Below are 23,625 nucleotides of genomic sequence, written 5' to 3'. Positions count from 1 at the left end.
AATGATACTGTCCTCAGACACTGTTAGAATGATACTGTCCTCAGGCTGTTAGAATGATACTGTCCTCAGACACTGTTAGAATGATACTGTCCTCAGACACAGTTAGAATGATACTGTCCTCAGACACAGTTAGAATGATACTGTCCTCAGACAGTTAGAATGATACTGTCCTCAGACACTGTTAGAATGATACTGTCCTCAGGATGTTAGAACTATACTGTCCTCAGACTGTTAGAATGATACTGTCCTCAGACTGTTAGAATGATACTGTCCTCAGACAGTTAGAATGATACTGTCCTCAGACTGTTAGAATGATACTGTCCTCAGACTGTTAGAATTATACTGTCCTCAGACACTGTTAGAATGATACTGTCCTCAGACACAGTTAGAATGATACTGTCCTCAGACTGTTAGAATGATACTGTCCTCACTGTTAGAATGATACTGTCCTCAGACACTGTTAGAATTATACTGTCCTCAGACACTGTTAGAATGATACTGTCCTCAGACTGTTAGAATGATACTGTCCTCAGACACTGTTAGAATGATACTGTCGTCAGACACAGTTAGAATGATACTGTCCTCAGACAGTTAGAATGATACTGTCCTCAGGCTGTTAGAATGATACTGTCCTCAGACACTGTTAGAATGATACTGTCGTCAGACACAGTTAGAATGATACTGTCCTCAGACAGTTAGAATGATACTGTCCTCAGGCTGTTAGAATGATACTGTCCTCAGACAGTTAGAATGATACTGTCCTCAGACACTGTTAGAATGATACTGTCCTCAGACACAGTTAGAATGATACTGTCCTCAGGCTGTTAGAATGATACTGTCCTCAGACACTGTTAGAATGATACTGTCCTCAGACACTGTTAGAATGATACTGTCCTCAGGCTGTTAGAATGATACTGTCCTCAGACTGTTAGAATGATACTGTCCTCAGACACTGTTAGAATGATACTGTCCTCAGACACTGTTAGAATGATACTGTCCTCAGGAGGTTAGAATGATACTGTCCTCAGACACAGTTAGAATGATACTGTCCTCAGACTGTTAGAATGATACTGTCCTCAGACACTGTTAGAATGATACTGTCCTCAGGCTGTTAGAATGATACTGTCCTCAGACACTGTTAGAATGATACTGTCCTCAGACACAGTTAGAATGATACTGTCCTCAGACACAGTTAGAATGATACTGTCCTCAGACAGTTAGAATGATACTGTCCTCAGACACTGTTAGAATGATACTGTCCTCAGGATGTTAGAACTATACTGTCCTCAGACTGTTAGAATGATACTGTCCTCAGACTGTTAGAATGATACTGTCCTCAGACAGTTAGAATGATACTGTCCTCAGACTGTTAGAATGATACTGTCCTCAGACTGTTAGAATGATACTGTCCTCAGACTGTTAGAATTATACTGTCCTCAGACACTGTTAGAATGATACTGTCCTCAGACACAGTTAGAATGATACTGTCCTCAGACTGTTAGAATGATACTGTCCTCACTGTTAGAATGATACTGTCCTCACTGTTAGAATGATACTGTCCTCAGACACTGTTAGAATGATACTGTCCTCAGACACTGTTAGAATGATACTGTCCTCAGACACTGTTAGAATGATACTGTCCTCAGGCTGTTAGAATGATACTGTCCTCAGACACTGTTAGAATGATACTGTCCTCAGACACAGTTAGAATGATACTGTCCTCAGACACAGTTAGAATGATACTGTCCTCAGACAGTTAGAATGATACTGTCCTCAGACACTGTTAGAATGATACTGTCCTCAGGATGTTAGAACTATACTGTCCTCAGACTGTTAGAATGATACTGTCCTCAGACTGTTAGAATGATACTGTCCTCAGACAGTTAGAATGATACTGTCCTCAGACTGTTAGAATGATACTGTCCTCAGACTGTTAGAATGATACTGTCCTCAGACTGTTAGAATTATACTGTCCTCAGACACTGTTAGAATGATACTGTCCTCAGACACAGTTAGAATGATACTGTCCTCAGACTGTTAGAATGATACTGTCCTCACTGTTAGAATGATACTGTCCTCACTGTTAGAATGATACTGTCCTCAGACACTGTTAGAATGATACTGTCCTCAGACACTGTTAGAATGATACTGTCCTCAGACAGTTAGAATGATACTGTCCTCAGGCTGTTAGAATGATACTGTCCTCAGACACTGTTAGAATGATACTGTCCTCAGACACTGTTAGAATGATACTGTCCTCAGACTGTTAGAATGATACTGTCCTCAGACACTGTTAGAATGATACTGTCCTCAGAAGGTTAGAATGATACTGTCCTCAGACACTGTTTGAATGATACTGTCCTCAGAAGGTTAGAATGATACTGTCCTCAGACAGTTAGAATGATACTGTCCTCAGGCTGTTAGAATGATACTGTCCTCAGACACTGTTAGAATGATACTGTTACTGCTCACTATAAGGCAGAAGAGAGGGGACAAGCCTGGGCTTGGAGACAGCTGTGGACTGGTCTGTTCACTATAAGGTAGAAGAGAGGGGACAAGCCTGGGCTTGGAGACAGCTGTGGACTGGTCTGTTCACTATAAGGCAGAAGAGAGGGGACAAGCCTGGAGACAGCTGAGGACTGGTCTGCTCACTATAAAGCAGAAGAGAGGGGACAAGCGTGGGGCTGGAGACAGCTGGGGACTGGTCTGTTCACTATAAGGCAGAAGAGAGGGGACAAGCCTGGGGCTGGTCTGTTCACTATAAGGCAGAAGAGAGGGGACAAGCCTGGTGCTGGAGACAGCTGGAGACTGGTCTGCTCACTATAAGGCAGAAGAGAGGGGACAAGCCTGGGGCTGGAGACAGCTGGAGACTGGTCTGCTCACTATAAGGCAGAAGAGAGGGGACAAGCCTGGGGACAGACAGACTCTTACAGACACCGACACACGTGATCTGTATTTCTAGAATGTAACCAGTGTCCGTGAGGCTCAGAAGCCTGAAGACCAGGGGTTCCATAAAAATGAATGGTGGAAAAAACAATTGGAACCATTTCCCTGTTTGACCGCTAGGTTTTATGGGTATTGCATAGCAGCTCGAAAGGCCACACTAGAATCATTCAGATCCGCCTTTTCCCAAGGGGCACTCTGGTTGAATTTGATCTTTTAAGATTTTAAATCATGTTCATTTCCATTTTTAAGGTTTACCACATTACAAAGATACAAAGGCGATGTTTTAAAAATGTGTTTTATTTTTTAATTTTATTTTCAGAATTTTTGGGGGAAATTCTTCCGCGTCCCCACCAGCCCTCTCTATCAACCTCTGAAGCTGGGTTTTACACAGAGAAAGACTGTCTGGACAAAATGCTGATTCTTAATGGTTTAAAAAAGGCTGAACAATAATACACATGAAATACAATGCCTCTAACCAGAGTATAAAACATCAACATGTTACTCTAACCAGAGTATAAAACATCGTATATAAAACATAAACATGAACGTCGGAGTATAAAACATCGTATAAAACATGTCTATAATAACAAACGGGTAGAAAAGCCCGGAACAATAAAAAAAAGCTGAACATTTATAAAAATAAATCACAAAAAGTGATCATTTAACAAGTCATAATAAGTAACACAATGTGTCTTTTCATATCACCATGAACAAACACTTGTACAACAAATAGGTGTTCGTTCACATGACAGGAAGTTGGGGAGAACAGGCTTGTGGGTAATGGCTGGAGCTGAATCAGTGGAACGGTATTAAATACATCAAACACATTCTAACTGTTCTGATTGGTCCCAGAAACAGGAAGTTGGTTAAGAGGTTGGGGAGAACAGGCTCGTGGGTAATGGCTGGAGCTGAATCAGTGGAACGGGATTAAATACGTCACACATGGTTTCCATGGTTTCCAGGTGTTTGATGCCCTTCCGTTTGCTCCGTTCCGGACATTTCTATGAGCCGTCCTCCCGTCAGCAGCCTCCTGTGGTTCACATGTCCTCACTGTCGAAGGACTCTGAGCACTGGAGAAAGATCTCCTCATAGTCCATCATAGAAGACAGACACACGTCCTACACGGAGAGAGAAGAACCTGTTATCTGGTGGACAGACAGACAGGTCCTACACAGAGACAGAGGACAGAATAACCTGTTATCTGGTGGACAGACAGACAGGTCCTACACAGAGACAGAGGACAGAATAACCTGTTATCTGGTGGACAGACAGACAGGTCCTACACAGAGACAGAGGACAGAATAACCTGTTATCTGGTGGACAGACAGACAGACAGGTCCTACACAGAGACAGAGGACAGAATAACCTGTTATCTGGTGGACAGACAGACAGACAGGTCCTACACGGAGACAGAGGACAGAATAACCTGTTATCTGGTGGACAGACAGACAGACAGGTCCTACACGGAGACAGAGGACAGAATAACCTGTTATCTGGTGGACAGACAGACAGACAGGTCCTACACAGAGACAGAGGACAGAATAACCTGTTATCAGGTGGACAGACAGACAGGTCCTACACGGAGACAGAGGACAGAATAACCTGTTATCTGGTGGACAGACAGACAGGTCCTACACGGAGACAGAGGACAGAATAACCTGTTATCTGGTGGACAGACAGACAGACAGGTCCTACACAGAGACAGAGGACAGAATAACCTGTTATCTGGTGGACAGACAGACAGACAGGTCCTACACAGAGACAGAGGACAGAATAACCTGTTATCTGGTGGACAGACAGACAGACAGGTCCTACACGGAGACAGAGGACAGAATAACCTGTTATCAGGTGGACAGACAGACAGGTCCTACACAGAGACAGAGGACAGAATAACCTGTTATCTGGTGGACAGACAGACAGACAGGTCCTACACGGAGACAGAGGACAGAATAACCTGTTATCTGGTGGACAGACAGACAGGTCCTACACAGAGACAGAGGACAGAATAACCTGTTATCTGGTGGACAGACAGACAGGTCCTATACAGAGACAGAGGACAGAATAACCTGTTATCTAGTGGACAGACAGACAGGTCCTACACAGAGACAGAGGACAGAATAACCTGTTATCTGGTGGACAGACAGACAGACAGGTCCTACACAGAGACAGAGGACAGAATAACCTGTTATCTGGTGGACAGACAGACAGGTCCTACACAGAGACAGAGGACAGAATAACCTGTTATCTGGTGGACAGACAGACAGGTCCTACACAGAGACAGAGGACAGAATAACCTGTTATCAGGTGGACAGACAGACAGGTCCTACACAGAGACAGAGGACAGAATAACCTGTTACCTGGTGGACAGACAGACAGACAGGTCCTACACGGAGACAGAGGACAGAATAACCTGTTATCTGGTGGCGACAGACAGACAGACAGGTCCTACACAGAGACAGAGGACAGAATAACCTGTTACCTGGTGGACAGACAGACAGACAGGTCCTACACGGAGACAGAGGACAGAATAACCTGTTATCTGGTGGACAGACCGACAGACAGGTCCTACACAGAGACAGAGGACAGAATAACCTGTTATCAGGTGGACAGACAGACAGGTCCTACACGGAGACAGAGGACAGAATAACCTGTTATCTGGTGGACAGACAGACAGACAGGTCCTACACGGAGACAGAGGACAGAATAACCTGTTATCTGGTGGACAGACAGACAGACAGGTCCTACACAGAGACAGAGGACAGAATAACCTGTTATCTGGTGGACAGACAGACAGGTCCTACACAGAGACAGAGGACAGAATAACCTGTTATCTGGTGGACAGACAGACAGACAGGTCCTACACGGAGACAGAGGACAGAATAACCTGTTATCTGGTGGACAGACAGACAGGTCCTACACAGAGACAGAGGACAGAATAACCTGTTATCTGGTGGACAGACAGACAGGTCCTATACAGAGACAGAGGACAGAATAACCTGTTATCTAGTGGACAGACAGACAGGTCCTACACAGAGACAGAGGACAGAATAACCTGTTATCTGGTGGACAGACAGACAGACAGGTCCTACACAGAGACAGAGGACAGAATAACCTGTTATCTGGTGGACAGACAGACAGGTCCTACACAGAGACAGAGGACAGAATAACCTGTTATCAGGTGGACAGACAGACAGGTCCTACACAGAGACAGAGGACAGAATAACCTGTTACCTGGTGGACAGACAGACAGACAGGTCCTACACGGAGACAGAGGACAGAATAACCTGTTATCTGGTGGACAGACAGACAGACAGGTCCTACACAGAGACAGAGGACAGAATAACCTGTTACCTGGTGGACAGACAGACAGACAGGTCCTACACGGAGACAGAGGACAGAATAACCTGTTATCTGGTGGACAGACCGACAGACAGGTCCTACACAGAGACAGAGGACAGAATAACCTGTTATCAGGTGGACAGACAGACAGGTCCTACACGGAGACAGAGGACAGAATAACCTGTTATCTGGTGGACAGACAGACAGACAGGTCCTACACGGAGACAGAGGACAGAATAACCTGTTATCTGGTGGACAGACAGACAGACAGGTCCTACACGGAGACAGAGGACAGAATAACCTGTTATCTGGTGGACAGACAGACAGACAGGTCCTACACAGAGACAGAGGACAGAATAACCTGTTATCTGGTGGACAGACAGACAGGTCCTACACAGAGACAGAGGACAGAATAACCTGTTATCTGGTGGACAGACAGACAGACAGGTCCTACACGGAGACAGAGGACAGAATAACCTGTTATCTGGTGGACAGACAGACAACATACTGTATATCTCACACCTCTATTCCATCTGAGTCTATTATATATTCTGGTTCCTATCATACCTGGTTATGTTCTGGTTCCTATCATACCTGGTTATGTTCTGGTTCCATACCTGGTTATGTTCTGGTTCCTATCATACCTGGTTATGTTCTGGTTCCTACCATACCTGGTTATGTTCTGGTTCCTACCATACCTGGTTATATTCTGGTTCCTACCATACCTGGTTATGTTCTGGTTCCATACCTGGTTATGTTCTGGTTCCATACCTGGTTATGTTCTGGTTCCATACCTGGTTATGTTCTGGTTCCTATCATACCTGGTTATGTTCTGGTTTCTATCATACCTGGTTATGTTCTGGTTCCATACCTGGTTATGTTCTGGTTCCTATCATACCTGGTTATGTTCTGGTTCCTATCATACCTGGTTATGTTCTGGTTCCATACCTGGTTATGTTCTGGTTCCATACCTGGTTATGTTCTGGTTCCTATCATACCTGGTTACATACCTGGTTATGTTCTGGTTCCTACCATACCTGGTTATGTTCTGGTTCCTATCCTACCTGGTTATGTTCTGGTTCCTACCATACCTGGTTATGTTCTGGTTCCATACCTGGTTATGTTCTGGTTCCATACCTGGTTATGTTCTGGTTCCTATCATACCTGGTTACATACCTGGTTATGTTCTGGTTCCTACCATACCTGGTTATGTTCTGGTTCCTACCATACCTGGTTATGTTCTGGTTCCATACCTGGTTATGTTCTGGTTCCTATCATACCTGGTCATGTTCTGGTTTCTACCATACCTGGTTATATTCTGGTTCCATACCTGGTTATGTTCTGGTTCCTACCATACCTGGTTATGTTCTGGTTCCTATCATACCTGGTTATATTCTGGTTCCTATCATACCTGGTTATGTTCTGGTTCCTATCATACCTGGTTATATTCTGGTTCCATACCTGGTTATGTTCTGGTTCCTATCATACCTGGTTATGTTCTGGTTCCTACCATACCTGGTTATGTTCTGGTTCCTATCATACCTGGTTATGTTCTGGTTCCATACCTGGTTATGTTCTGGTTCCTACCATACCTGTTTATGTTCTGGTTCCTACCATACCTGGTTATGTTCTGGTTCCTATCATACCTGGTTATGTTCTGGTTCCTATCATACCTGGTTATATTCTGGTTCCTACCATACCTGGTTATGTTCTGGTTCCTATCATACCTGGTTATGTTCTGGTTCCATACCTGGTTATGTTCTGGTTCCTATCATACCTGGTTATGTTCTGGTTCCATACCTGGTTATGTTCTGGTTCCATACCTGGTTATGTTCTGGTTCCTATCATACCTGGTTATGTTCTGGTTCCTACCATACCTGGTTATGTTCTGGTTCCTATCATACCTGGTTATATTCTGGTTCCTATCATACCTGGTTATGTTCTGGTTCCATACCTGGTTATGTTCTGGTTCCTATCATACCTGGTTATGTTCTGGTTCCTACCATACCTGGTTATATTCTGGTTCCTACCATACCTGGTTATGTTCTGGTTCCTACCATACCTGGTTATATTCTGGTTCCTATCATACCTGGTTATGTTCTGGTTCCTACCATACCTGGTTATGTTCTGGTTCCATACCTGGTTATGTTCTGGTTCCTACCATACCTGGTTATATTCTGGTTCCTACCATACCTGGTTATGTTCTGGTTCCTACCATACCTGGTTATGTTCTGGTTCCTATCATACCTGGTTATGTTCTGGTTCCATACCTGGTTATGTTCTGGTTCCTATCATACCTGGTTATGTTCTGGTTCCTACCATACCTGGTTATGTTCTGGTTCCTATCATACCTGGTTATGTTCTGGTTCCATACCTGGTTATGTTCTGGTTCCTATCATACCTGGTTATGTTCTGGTTCCTATCATACCTGGTTATGTTCTGGTTCCATACCTGGTTATGTTCTGGTTCCTATCATACCTGGTTATGTTCTGGTTCCTACCATACCTGGTTATGTTCTGGTTCCATACCTGGTTATGTTCTGGTTCCTATCATACCTGGTTATGTTCTGGTTCCTATCATACCTGGTTATGTTCTGGTTCCATACCTGGTTATGTTCTGGTTCCTATCATACCTGGTTATGTTCTGGTTCCTACCATACCTGGTTATGTTCTGGTTCCATACCTGGTTATGTTCTGGTTCCATACCTGGTTATGTTCTGGTTCCATACCTGGTTATGTTCTGGTTCCTATCATACCTGGTTATGTTCTGGTTCCTACCATACCTGGTTATGTTCTGGTTCCTACCATACCTGGTTATATTCTGGTTCCTACCATACCTGGTTATGTTCTGGTTCCTATCATACCTGGTTATGTTCTGGTTCCATACCTGGTTATGTTCTGGTTTCTATCATACCTGGTTATGTTCTGGTTCCATACCTGGTTATGTTCTGGTTCCTATCATACCTGGTTATGTTCTGGTTCCTATCATACCTGGTTATGTTCTGGTTCCATACCTGGTTATGTTCTGGTTCCATACCTGGTTATGTTCTGGTTCCTATCATACCTGGTTACATACCTGGTTATGTTCTGGTTCCTACCATACCTGGTTATGTTCTGGTTCCTATCCTACCTGGTTATATTCTGGTTCCTATCATACCTGGTTATGTTCTGGTTCCTATCATACCTGGTTATATTCTGGTTCCATACCTGGTTATGTTCTGGTTCCTATCATACCTGGTTATATTCTGGTTCCATACCTGGTTATGTTCTGGTTCCTATCATACCTGGTTATGTTCTGGTTCCTACCATACCTGGTTATGTTCTGGTTCCTATCATACCTGGTTATGTTCTGGTTCCATACCTGGTTATGTTCTGGTTCCTACCATACCTGGTTATGTTCTGGTTCCTACCATACCTGGTTATGTTCTGGTTCCATACCTGGTTATGTTCTGGTTCCATACCTGGTTATGTTCTGGTTCCATACCTGGTTATGTTCTGGTTTCTACCATACCTGGTTATGTTCTGGTTCCATACCTGGTTATGTTCTGGTTCCTACCATACCTGGTTATGTTCTGGTTTCTACCATACCTGGTTATGTTCTGGTTCCTACCATACCTGGTTATGTTCTGGTTTCTACCATACCTGGTTATGTTCTGGTTCCTATCATACCTGGTTATATTCTGGTTCCTATCATACCTGGTTATGTTCTGGTTTCTACCATACCTGGTTATGTTCTGGTTCCCACCATACCTGGTTATGTTCTGGTTTCTACCATACCTGGTTATGTTCTGGTTCCTATCATACCTGGTTATGTTCTGGTTTCTACCATACCTGGTTATGTTCTGGTTCCTATCATACCTGGTTATATTCTGGTTCCTATCATACCTGGATATGTTCTGGTTCCATACCTGGTTATGTTCTGGTTCCTACCATACCTGGTTATATTCTGGTTCCTATCATACCTGGATATGTTCTGGTTCCATACCTGGTTATGTTCTGGTTCCTATCATACCTGGTTATGTTCTGGTTCCTACCATACCTGGTTATGTTCTGGTTCCTACCATATCTGGTTATGTTCTGGTTCCATACCTGGTTATATTCTGGTTCCTACCATACCTGGTTATATTCTGGTTCCTATCATACCTGGTTATGTTCTGGTTCCATACCTGGTTATGTTCTGGTTCCTACCATACCTGGTTATGTTCTGGTTCCTACCATACCTGGTTATATTCTGGTTCCTACCATACCTGGTTATGTTCTGGTTCCATACCTGGTTATGTTCTGGTTCCTACCATACCTGGTTATGTTCTGGTTCCATACCTGGTTATGTTCTGGTTCCCACCATACCTGGTTATATTCTGGTTCCTATCATACCTGGTTATGTTCTGGTTCCTATCATACCTGGTTATGTTCTGGTTCCATACCTGGTTATGTTCTGGTTCCTATCATACCTGGTTATATTCTGGTTCCTATCATACCTGGTTATGTTCTGGTTCCATACCTGGTTATGTTCTGGTTCCTACCATACCTGGTTATGTTCTGGTTCCTACCATACCTGGTTATGTTCTGGTTCCATACCTGGTTATGTTCTGGTTCCTATCATACCTGGTTATATTCTGGTTCCTACCATACCTGGTTATGTTCTGGTTCCTACCATACCTGGTTATGTTCTGGTTCCTACCATACCTGGTTATGTTCTGGTTCCATACCTGGTTATGTTCTGGTTCCATACCTGGTTATATTCTGGTTCCTACCATACCTGGTTATGTTCTGGTTCCATACCTGGTTATGTTCTGGTTCCTACCATACCTGGTTATGTTCTGGTTCCATACCTGGTTATGTTCTGGTTCCTATCATACCTGGTTATATTCTGGTTCCTACCATACCTGGTTATGTTCTGGTTCCTACCATACCTGGTTATGTTCTGGTTCCTATCATACCTGGTTATGTTCTGGTTCCTACCATACCTGGTTATGTTCTGGTTCCTACCATACCTGGTTATGTTCTGGTTCCCACCATACCTGGTTATATTCTGGTTCCTATCATACCTGGTTATGTTCTGGTTCCTACCATACCTGGTTATGTTCTGGTTCCTACCATACCTGGTTATGTTCTGGTTCCCACCATACCTGGTTATATTCTGGTTCCTATCATACCTGGTTATGTTCTGGTTCCTACCATACCTGGTTATGTTCTGGTTCCTACCATACCTGGTTATGTTCTGGTTCCTATCATACCTGGTTATGTTCTGGTTCCATACCTGGTTATGTTCTGGTTCCTACCATACCTGGTTATGTTCTGGTTCCATACCTGGTTATGTTCTGGTTCCTACCATACCTGGTTATGTTCTGGTTCCATACCTGGTTATGTTCTGGTTCCATACCTGGTTATGTTCTGGTTCCATACCTGGTTATGTTCTGGTTCCTATCATACCTGGTTATGTTCTGGTTCCATACCTGGTTATGTTCTGGTTCCATACCTGGTTATGTTCTGGTTCCATACCTGGTTATGTTCTGGTTCCATACCTGGTTATGTTCTGGATCCATACCTGGTTATGTTCTGGTTCCATACCTGGTTATGTTCTGGTTCCATACCTGGTTATGTTCTGGTTCCTACCATACCTGGTTATGTTCTGGTTCCTACCATACCTGGTTATGTTCTGGTTTCTCCACCATCTGAGTCTTGACGAAACACATGATGTCCTTATAGATCTCCCGGAGCTTCTCAAAGTCCCCACACTGAGGAGGGGCCAGGACAGGACTGGCGACACACAGAGAGAAGATGACATTATTCTCCTGTTACACCAGTCCTACAGTCAATCAGAGGACAGAGGACAGACAGGACTGGAGACACACAGAGAGGATGACATTATTCTCCTGTTACACCAGTCCTACAGTCCATCAGAGGACAGAGGACAGACAGGACTGGAGACACAGAGAGAAGAAGACATTATTCTCCTGTTACACCAGTCCTACAGTCAATCAGAGGACAGACAGGACTGGAGACACACAGAATGAAGTGGTTGGTAATGACTCAACAGCAGGAAGAAACCATTATTCTCCTGTTACACCAGTCCTACAGTCCATCAGAGGACAGAGGACAGACAGGACTGGAGACACACAGAGAGAAGTGGTTGGTAATGACTCAACAGCAGGAAGATGACATTATTCTCCTGTTACACCAGTCCTACAGTCCATCAGAGGACAGAGGACAGACAGGCCTGGAGACACAGAGAGAAGATGACATTATTCTCCTGTTACACCAGTCCTACAGTCCATCAGAGGACAGAGGACAGACAGGCCTGGAGACACAGAGAGAAGATGACATTATTCTCCTGTTACACCAGTCCTACAGTCCATCAGAGGACAGAGGACAGACAGGCCTGGAGACACAGAGAGAAGAAGACATTATTCTCCTGTTACACCAGTCCATCAGAGGACAGAGGACAGACAGGACTGGAGACACACTGAGGATGACATTATTCTCCTGTTACACCAGTCCTACAGTCCATCAGAGGACAGAGGAGCAGGGAAAAGAGACTGAGTAGGGAAGGTGATTATTACGAGAGAGAAAATTGGGACAATCTCAAGAGCATACTCCTTGAGTCCTTTCTCCTCGCCTCCTTCTTAAATCCCATTGGATGAAAAAGCCAGGAGGTCCCTCCCCTCTGACCTTCTCCTCCCAATGGGTTTCGAGAAGGAGGTGAGGAGAGAAGACGCGAGAAGAAAGCCATTGAGATTCCCCCATTGTTATCATAATGGACTCTTCCTACAGAGAGAGAGAGAGGTATGACAGGGGTGTAGGACTGGAAGAAGACAGAGCAGGGGGGGATTATTAAGGGAGAAGATTTTGTCACCCTGACACCAACAGGTACTGTACCACAGTGGTATGGTCAATGACAGGGGACATCTTGAATCAGGTAGACAGGTATGGTCAATGACAGGGGACATCTTGATTCAGGTACACAGGTATGGTCAATGACAGGGGACATCTTGAATCAGGTAGACAGGTATGGTCAATGACAGAGGACATCTTGATTCAGGTACACAGGTATGGTCAATGACAGGGGACATCTTGATTCAGGTAGACAGGTATGGTCAATGACAGGGGACATCTTGATTCAGGTACACAGGTATGGTCAATGACAGGGGACATCTTGAATCAGGTAGACAGGTATGGTCAATGACAGGGGACATCTGGATTCCGGAAGACAGGTATGGTCAATGACAGGGGACATCTTGATTCAGGTAGACAGGTATGGTCAATGACAGGGGACATCTTGAATCAGGTAGACAGGTATGGGCAATGACAGGGGACATCTTGATTCAGGTAGACAGGTATGGTCAATGACATGGGGACATCTTGATTCAGGTAGACAGGTATGGTCAATGACAGGGGACATCTTGATTCTGGTAGACAGGTATGGTCAATGACAGGGGACATCTTGAATCAGGTAGACAGGTATGGTCAATGACAGGGGACATCTTGATTCAGGTAGACAGGTATGGTCAATGACAGGGGACATCTTGATTCAGGTAGACAGGTATGACACCGTGTGTGAGGTGATTTAGTGTCTCTCTCCTCTGTCTGTTGGTTCATTTATTGATTCAGGTAGACAGGTATGACACCGTGTGTGAGGTGATTTAGTGTCTCTCTCCTCTGTCTGTTGGTTCATTTATTGATTCAGGTAGACAGGTATGACACCGTGTGTGAGGTGATTTAGTGTCTCTCTCCTCTGTCTGTTGGTTCATTTATTGATTCAGGTAGACAGGTATGACACCGTGTGTGAGGTGATTTAGTGTCCCTCTCCTCTGTCTGTTGGTTCATTGATTGTCCAGGGAGGCCTACAGTTAGTTAGCCTACAATTATAGTGAATTTGTTTTTGATTAGCTTACTAATAGGGATGTGTTTTATATTTTCATAATGAATTGGGCGACACTATAGCTACAGTATATCTCACCACCGTGCGTTTCCATATCCTCTCTCTCTCTCCTTCAGTCCTTTCTCCAGCGAGCAGAGAGGCTGTCAACAGTTTAGTGGAATATGTTTCATAGCGAAAACATGTTACTATCGATGTTCCTCAACATATTTAATTTGGTTAAGCACTGGGTAGCTGCAGGAACAGGGCTGGAGAGACCATGGCATACAGAGTACTGGGTAGCTGCAGGAACAGGGTTGGAGAGACCATGTCATACAGAGTACTGGGTAGCTGCAGGAACAGGGCTGGAGAGACCATGTCATACAGAGTACTGGGTAGCTGCAGGAACAGGGTTGGAGAGCCCATGGCATACAGAGCACTGGGTAGCTGCAGGAACAGGGTAGGAGAGACCATGGCATACAGAGCACTGGGTAGCTGCAGGAACAGGGTTGGAGAGCCCATGGCATACAGAGCACTGGGTAGCTGCAGGAACAGGGTAGGAGAGACCATGGCATACAGAGTACTGGGTAGCTGCAGGAACAGGGTAGGAGAGACCATGGCATACAGAGTACTGGGTAGCTGCAGGAACAGGGTAGGAGAGACCATGGCATACAGAGTACTGGGTAGCTGCAGGAACAGGGTAGGAGAGCCCATGGCATACAGAGCACTGGGTAGCTGCAGGAACAGGGTTGGAGAGACCATGGCATACAGAGTACTGGGTAGCTGCAGGAACAGGGCTGGAGAGACCATGGCATACAGAGTACTGGGTAGCTGCAGGAACAGGGTAGGAGAGACCATGGCATACAGAGTACTGGGTAGCTGCAGGAACAGGGTAGGAGAGACCATGGCATACAGAGCACTGGGTAGCTGCAGGAACAGGGTAGGAGAGACCATGGCATACAGAGCACTGGGTAGCTGCAGGAACAGGGTAGGAGAGACCATGGCATACAGAGCACTGGGTAGCTGCAGGAACAGGGTAGGAGAGACCATGGCATACAGAGTACTGGGTAGCTGCAGGAACAGGGTAGGAGAGACCATGGCATACAGAGTACTGGGTAGGAACAGGGTAGGAGAGACCATGGCATACAGAGTACTGGGTAGCTGCAGGAACAGGGTTGGAGAGACCATGGCATACAGAGCACTGGGTAGCTGCAGGAACAGGGTAGGAGAACCATGGCATACAGAGTACTGGGTAGGAACAGGGTAGGAGAGACCATGGCATACAGAGTACTGGGTAGCTGCAGGAACAGGGTAGGAGAGACCATGGCATACAGAGTACTGGGTAGCTGCAGGAACAGGGTAGGAGAGACCATGGCATACAGAGTACTGGGTAGCTGCAGGAACAGGGTAGGAGAGACCATGGCATACAGAGTACTGGGTAGCTGCAGGAACAGGGTAGGAGAGACCATGGCATACAGAGTACTGGGTAGCTGCAGGAACAGGGTAGGAGAGACCATGGCATACAGAGCACTGGGTAGCTGCAGGAACAGGGTAGGAGAGACCATGGCATACAGAGTACTGGGTAGCTGCAGGAACAGGGTAGGAGAGACCATGGAATACAGAGTACTGGGTAGCTGCAGGAACAGGGTAGGAGAGACCATGGCATACAGAGTACTGGGTAGCTGCAGGAACAGGGTAGGAGAGACCATGGCATACAGAGCACTGGGTAGCTGCAGGAACAGGGTAGGAGAGACCATGGCATACAGAGCACTGGGTAGCTGCAGGAACAGGGTAGGAGAGACCATGGCATACAGAGCACTGGGTAGCTGCAGGAACAGGGTAGGAGAGACCATGGCATACAGAGTACTGGGTAGCTGCAGGAACAGGGTAGGAGAGACCATGGCATACAGAGCACTGGGTAGCTGCAGGAACAGGGTAGGAGAGACCATGTCATACAGAGTACTGGGTAGCTGCAGGAACAGGGTAGGAGAGACCATGGCATACAGAGCACTGGGTAGCTGCAGGAACAGGGTAGGAGAGACCATGGCATACAGAGCACTGGGTAGCTGCAGGAACAGGGTAGGAGAGACCATGGCATACAGAGTACTGGGTAGCTGCAGGAACAGGGTAGGAGAGACCATGGCATACAGAGCACTGGGTAGCTGCAGAAACAGGGTAGGAGACACCATGTCATACAGAGTACTGGGTAGCTGCAGGAACAGGGTAGGAGAGACCATGGCATACAGAGCACTGGGTAGCTGCAGGAACAGGGTAGGAGAGACCATGGCATACAGAGCACTGGGTAACTGCAGGAACAAGGTAGGAGAGACCATGGCATACAGAGTACTGGGTAGCTGCAGGAACAGGGTAGGAGAGACCATGGCATACAGAGCACTGGGTAGCTGCAGGAACAGGGTAGGAGAGACCATGGCATACAGAGTACTGGGTAGCTGCAGGAACAGGGTAGGAGAGACCATGGCATACAGAGCACTGGGTAGCTGCAGGAACAGGGTTGGAGAGACCATGGCATACAGAGTACTGGGTAGCTGCAGGAACAGGGTAGGAGAGACCATGGCATACAGAGTACTGGGTAGCTGCAGGAACAGGGTTGGAGAGCCCATGGCATACAGAGTACTGGGTAGCTGCAGGAACAGGGTAGGAGAGACCATGGCATACAGAGTACTGGGTAGCTGCAGGAACAGGGTAGGAGAGACCATGTCATACAGAGTACTGGGTAGCTGCAGGAACAGGGTAGGAGAGACCATGTCATACAGAGTACTGGGTAGCTGCAGGAACAGGGTTGGAGAGACCATGGCATACAGAGCACTGGGTAGCTGCAGGAACAGGGTAGGAGAGCCCATGGCATACAGAGTACTGGGTAGCTGCAGGAACAGGGTAGGAGAGACCATGGCATACAGAGCACTGGGTAGCTGCAGGAACAGGGTAGGAGAGACCATGGCATACAGAGTACTGGGTTGCTGCAGGAACAGGGTAGGAGAGACCATGGCATACAGAGCACTGGGTAGCTGCAGGAACAGGGTTGGAGAGACCATGGCATACAGAGTACTGGGTAGCTGCAGGAACAGGGTAGGAGAGACCATGGCATACAGAGTACTGGGTAGCTGCAGGAACAGGGTTGGAGAGCCCATGGCATACAGAGTACTGGGTAGCTGCAGGAACAGGGTAGGAGAGACCATGGCATACAGAGTACTGGGTAGCTGCAGGAACAGGGTAGGAGAGACCATGTCATACAGAGTACTGGGTAGCTGCAGGAACAGGGTAGGAGAGACCATGTCATACAGAGTACTGGGTAGCTGCAGGAACAGGGTTGGAGAGACCATGGCATACAGAGCACTGGGTAGCTGCAGGAACAGGGTAGGAGAGCCCATGGCATACAGAGTACTGGGTAGCTGCAGGAACAGGGTAGGAGAGACCATGGCATACAGAGCACTGGGTAGCTGCAGGAACAGGGTAGGAGAGACCATGGCATACAGAGTACTGGGTAGGAACAGGGTAGGAGAGCCCATGGCATACAGAGCACTGGGTAGCTGCAGGAACAGGGTTGGAGAGACCATGGCATACAGAGCACTGGGTAGCTGCAGGAACAGGGTAGGAGAGACCATGGCATACAGAGCACTGGGTAGCTGCAGGAACAGGGTTGGAGAGACCATGGCATACAGAGCACTGGGTAGCTGCAGGAACAGGGTAGGAGAGACCATGGCATACAGAGCACTGGGTAGCTGCAGGAACAGGGTAGGAGAGACCATGGCATACAGAGCACTGGGTAGCTGCAGGAACAGGGTAGGAGAGACCATGGCATACAGAGTACTGGGTAGGAACAGGGTAGGAGAGCCCATGTCATACAGAGTACTGGGTAGCTGCAGGAACAGGGTAGGAGAGACCATGTCATACAGAGCACTGGGTAGCTGCAGGAACAGGGTAGGAGTGACCATGTCATACAGAGTACTGGGTAGCTGCAGGAACAGGGTTGGAGAGACCATGGCATACAGAGCACTGGGTAGCTGCAGGAACAGGGTAGGAGAGACCATGGCATACAGAGTACTGGGTAGCTGCAGGAACAGGGTAGGAGAGACCATGGCATACAGAGTACTGGGTAGCTGCAGGAACAGGGTAGGAGAGACCATGGCATACAGAGTACTGGGTAGCTGCAGGAACAGGGTAGGAGAGACCATGTCATACAGAGCACTGGGTAGCTGCAGGAACAGGGTAGGAGAGACCATGGCATACAGAGTACTGGGTAGCTGCAGGAACAGGGTTGGAGAGACCATGGCATACAGAGTACTGGGTAGCTGCAGGAACAGGGTAGGAGAGACCATGGCATACAGAGCACTGGGTAGCTGCAGGAACAGGGTAGGAGAGACCATGGCATACAGAGCACTGGGTAGCTGCAGGAACAGGGTAGGAGAGACCATGGCATACAGAGTACTGGGTAGCTGCAGGAACAGGGTAGGAGAGACCATGGCATACAGAGCACTGGGTAGCTGCAGGAACAGGGTAGGAGAGACCATGTCATACAGAGTACTGGGTAGCTGCAGGAACAGGGTAGGAGAGACCATGGCATACAGAGCACTGGGTAGCTGCAGGAACAGGGTAGGAGAGACCATGGCATACAGAGCACTGGGTAGCTGCAGGAACAGGGTAGGAGAGACCATGGCATACAGAGTACTGGGTAGCTGCAGGAACAGGGTAGGAGAGACCATGGCATACAGAGCACTGGGTAGCTGCAGAAACAGGGTAGGAGACACCATGTCATACAGAGTACTGGGTAGCTGCAGGAACAGGGTAGGAGAGACCATGGCATACAGAGCACTGGGTAGCTGCAGGAACAGGGTAGGAGAGACCATGGCATACAGAGCACTGGGTAACTGCAGGAACAAGGTAGGAGAGACCATGGCATACAGAGTACTGGGTAGCTGCAGGAACAGGGTAGGAGAGACCATGGCATACAGAGCACTGGGTAGCTGCAGGAACAGGGTAGGAGAGACCATGGCATACAGAGTACTGGGTAGCTGCAGGAACAGGGTAGGAGAGACCATGGCATACAGAGCACTGGGTAGCTGCAGGAACAGGGTTGGAGAGACCATGGCATACAGAGTACTGGGTAGCTGCAGGAACAGGGTAGGAGAGACCATGGCATACAGAGTACTGGGTAGCTGCAGGAACAGGGTTGGAGAGCCCATGGCATACAGAGTACTGGGTAGCTGCAGGAACAGGGTAGGAGAGACCATGGCATACAGAGTACTGGGTAGCTGCAGGAACAGGGTAGGAGAGACCATGTCATACAGAGTACTGGGTAGCTGCAGGAACAGGGTAGGAGAGACCATGTCATACAGAGTACTGGGTAGCTGCAGGAACAGGGTTGGAGAGACCATGGCATACAGAGCACTGGGTAGCTGCAGGAACAGGGTAGGAGAGCCCATGGCATACAGAGTACTGGGTAGCTGCAGGAACAGGGTAGGAGAGACCATGGCATACAGAGCACTGGGTAGCTGCAGGAACAGGGTAGGAGAGACCATGGCATACAGAGTACTGGGTAGGAACAGGGTAGGAGAGCCCATGGCATACAGAGCACTGGGTAGCTGCAGGAACAGGGTTGGAGAGACCATGGCATACAGAGCACTGGGTAGCTGCAGGAACAGGGTAGGAGAGACCATGGCATACAGAGCACTGGGTAGCTGCAGGAACAGGGTTGGAGAGACCATGGCATACAGAGCACTGGGTAGCTGCAGGAACAGGGTAGGAGAGACCATGGCATACAGAGCACTGGGTAGCTGCAGGAACAGGGTAGGAGAGACCATGGCATACAGAGCACTGGGTAGCTGCAGGAACAGGGTAGGAGAGACCATGGCATACAGAGTACTGGGTAGGAACAGGGTAGGAGAGCCCATGTCATACAGAGTACTGGGTAGCTGCAGGAACAGGGTAGGAGAGACCATGTCATACAGAGCACTGGGTAGCTGCAGGAACAGGGTAGGAGAGACCATGGCATACAGAGTACTGGGTAGCTGCAGGAACAGGGTTGGAGAGACCATGGCATACAGAGCACTGGGTAGCTGCAGGAACAGGGTAGGAGAGACCATGGCATACAGAGTACTGGGTAGCTGCAGGAACAGGGTAGGAGAGACCATGGCATACAGAGCACTGGGTAGCTGCAGGAACAGGGTTGGAGAGACCATGGCATACAGAGTACTGGGTAGCTGCAGGAACAGGGTAGGAGAGACCATGGCATACAGAGTACTGGGTAGCTGCAGGAACAGGGTTGGAGAGACCATGGCATACAGAGTACTGGGTAGCTGCAGGAACAGGGTAGGAGAGACCATGGCATACAGAGTACTGGGTAGGAACAGGGTAGGAGAGCCCATGTCATACAGAGTACTGGGTAGCTGCAGGAACAGGGTAGGAGAGACCATGTCATACAGAGCACTGGGTAGCTGCAGGAACAGGGTAGGAGAGACCATGTCATACAGAGTACTGGGTAGCTGCAGGAACAGGGTTGGAGAGACCATGGCATACAGAGCACTGGGTAGCTGCAGGAACAGGGTAGGAGAGACCATGGCATACAGAGTACTGGGTAGCTGCAGGAACAGGGTAGGAGAGACCATGGCATACAGAGCACTGGGTAGCTGCAGGAACAGGGTTGGAGAGACCATGGCATACAGAGCACTGGGTAGCTGCAGGAACAGGGTAGGAGAGACCATGGCATACAGAGTACTGGGTAGCTGCAGGAACAGGGTAGGAGAGACCATGGCATACAGAGCACTGGGTAGCTGCAGGAACAGGGTTGGAGAGACCATGGCATACAGAGTACTGGGTAGCTGCAGGAACAGGGTAGGAGAGACCATGGCATACAGAGTACTGGGTAGCTGCAGGAACAGGGTTGGAGAGACCATGGCATACAGAGTACTGGGTAGCTGCAGGAACAGGGTTGGAGAGACCATGGCATAGAGAGTACTGGGTAGCTGCAGGAACAGGGTTGGAGAGCCCATGGCATACAGAGTACTGGGTAGCTGCAGGAACAGGGTTGGAGAGCCCATGGCATACAGAGCACTGGGTAGCTGCAGGAACAGGGTAGGAGAGACCATGGCATACAGAGCACTGGGTAGCTGCAGGAACAGGGTAGGAGAGACCATGGCATACAGAGTACTGGGTAGCTGCAGGAACAGGGTTGGAGAGACCATGGCATACAGAGTACTGGGTAGCTGCAGGAACAGGGTAGGAGAGCCCATGGCATACAGAGTACTGGGTAGCTGCAGGAACAGGGTTGGAGAGACCATGGCATACAGAGTACTGGGTAGGAACAGGGTAGGAGAGCCCATGTCATACAGAGTACTGGGTAGCTGCAGGAACAGGGTTGGAGAGACCATGGCATACAGAGTACTGGGTAGCTGCAGGAACAGGGTTGGAGAGACCATGGCATACAGAGTACTGGGTAGCTGCAGGAACAGGGTAGGAGAGACCATGGCATACAGAGCACTGGGTAGGAACAGGGTAGGAGAGCCCATGTCATACAGAGTACTGGGTAGCTGCAGGAACAGGGTTGGAGAGACCATGGCATACAGAGTACTGGGTAGCTGCAGGAACAGGGCTGGAGAGACCATGGCATACAGAGCACTGGGTAGCTGCAGGAACAGGGTAGGAGAGCCCATGGCATACAGAGCACTGGGTAGCTGCAGGAACAGGGTTGGAGAGACCATGGCATACAGAGTACTGGGTAGCTGCAGGAACAGGGTAGGAGAGACCATGGCATACAGAGTACTGGGTAGCTGCAGGAACAGGGCTGGAGAGACCATGGCATACAGAGTACTGGGTAGCTGCAGGAACAGGGTAGGAGAGACCATGGCATACAGAGTACTGGGTAGCTGCAGGAACAGGGCTGGAGAGACCATGGCATACAGAGTACTGGTCCTACTGTTACTCAGCCCAGACTCCCAGTCCTACTGTTACTCAGCCCAGACTCCCAGTCCTACTGCTACTCAGCCCAGACTCCCAATCCTACTGTTACTCAGCCCAGACTCCCAGTCCTACTGTTACTCAGCCCAGACTCCCAGTCCTACTGTTACTCAGCCCAGACTCCCAGTCCTACTGCTACTCAGCCCAGACTCCCAGTCCTACTGTTACTCAGCCCAGACTCCCAGTCCTACTGTTACTCAGCCCAGACTCCCAGTCCTACTGTTACTCAGCCCAGACTCCCAGTCCTACTGTTACTCAGCCCAGACTCCCAGTCCTACTGTTACTCAGCCCAGACTCCCAGTCCTACTGCTACTCAGCCCAGACTCCCAGTCCTACTGTTACTCAGCCCAGACTCCCAATCCTACTGTTACTCAGCCCAGACTCCCAGTCCTACTGTTACTCAGCCCAGACTCCCAGTCCTACTGTTACTCAGCCCAGACTCCCAATCCTACTGTTACTCAGCCCAGACTCCCAGTCCTACTGTTACTCAGCCCAGACTCCCAATCCTTCTGTTACTCAGCCCAGACTCCCAATCCTACTGTTACTCAGCCCAGACTCCCAATCCTACTGTTACTCAGCCCAGACTCCCAGTCCTACTGTTACTCAGCCCAGACTCCCAGTCCTACTGCTACTCAGCCCAGACTCCCACTCCTACTGTTACTCAGCCCAGACTCCCACTCCTACTGTTACTCAGCCCAGACTCCCAGTCCTACTGCTACTCAGCCCAGACTCCCAGTCCCACTGCTACTCAGCCCAGACTCCCAGTCCTACTGTTACTCAGCCTAGACTCCCAGTCCTACTGCTACTCAGCCCAGACTCCCAGTCCTACTGCTACTCAGCCCAGACTCCCAGTCCTACTGCTACTCATCCCAGACTCCCAGTCCTACTGCTACTCAGCCCAGACTCCCAGTCCTACTGCTACTCAGCCCAGACTCCCAGTCCTACAGTTACTCAGCCCAGACTCCCAGTCCTACTGCTACTCAGCCCAGACTCCCAGTCCTACTGCTACTCAGCCCAGACTCCCAGTCCCACTGCTACTCAGCCCAGACTCCCAGTCCTACTGCTACTCAGCCCAGACTCCCACTCCTACTGCTACTCAGCCCAGACTCCCAGTCCTACTGCTACTCAGCCCAGACTCCCAGTCCTACTGCTACTCAGCCCAGACTCCCAGTCCTACTGTTACTCAGCCCAGACTCCCAGTCCCACTGCTACTCAGCCCAGACTCCCAGTCCTACTGCTACTCAGCCCAGACTCCCACTCCTACTGCTACTCAGCCCAGACTCCCAGTCCTACTGTTACTCAGCCCAGACTCCCAGTCCTACTGTTACTCAGCCTAGACTCCCAGTCCTACTGCTACTCAGCCCAGACTCCCACTCCTACTGCTACTTAGCCCAGACTCCCAGTCCTACTGCTACTCAGCCCAGACTCCCAGTCCTACTGCTACTCAGCCCAGACTCCCAGTCCTACTGCTACTCAGCCCAGACTCCCAGTCCTACTGCTACTCAGCCCAGA

The 23,625-nt window shown here is 48.5% G+C and overlaps 1 protein-coding gene across 1 annotated transcript in view; it reads right to left on the bottom strand.

Annotated features, from left to right (window-relative positions):
• Window positions 1–3,245: 3,245 nt before the first annotated feature.
• Window positions 3,246–23,625, bottom strand: part of LOC129838678 (stimulated by retinoic acid gene 8 protein homolog) — a gene marked incomplete at its 5' end in the record, with an annotated part of 43,044 nt that continues 22,664 nt past the window's right edge. Inside the window, 2 exon segments of the mRNA XM_055905805.1 lie at window positions 3,246–4,064; window positions 11,933–12,044. Coding sequence (XP_055761780.1) covers window positions 3,984–4,064; window positions 11,933–12,044 — 193 coding nt within the window.

The sequence above is a fragment of the Salvelinus fontinalis genome, chromosome 39 (assembly GCF_029448725.1).
Source record: "Salvelinus fontinalis isolate EN_2023a chromosome 39, ASM2944872v1, whole genome shotgun sequence".
Classification (NCBI taxonomy): Eukaryota; Metazoa; Chordata; class Actinopteri; order Salmoniformes; family Salmonidae; genus Salvelinus; species Salvelinus fontinalis.
Note: the sequence above shows the minus strand (reverse complement) of the source record. Positions and strands in the feature narration are given on the sequence as shown.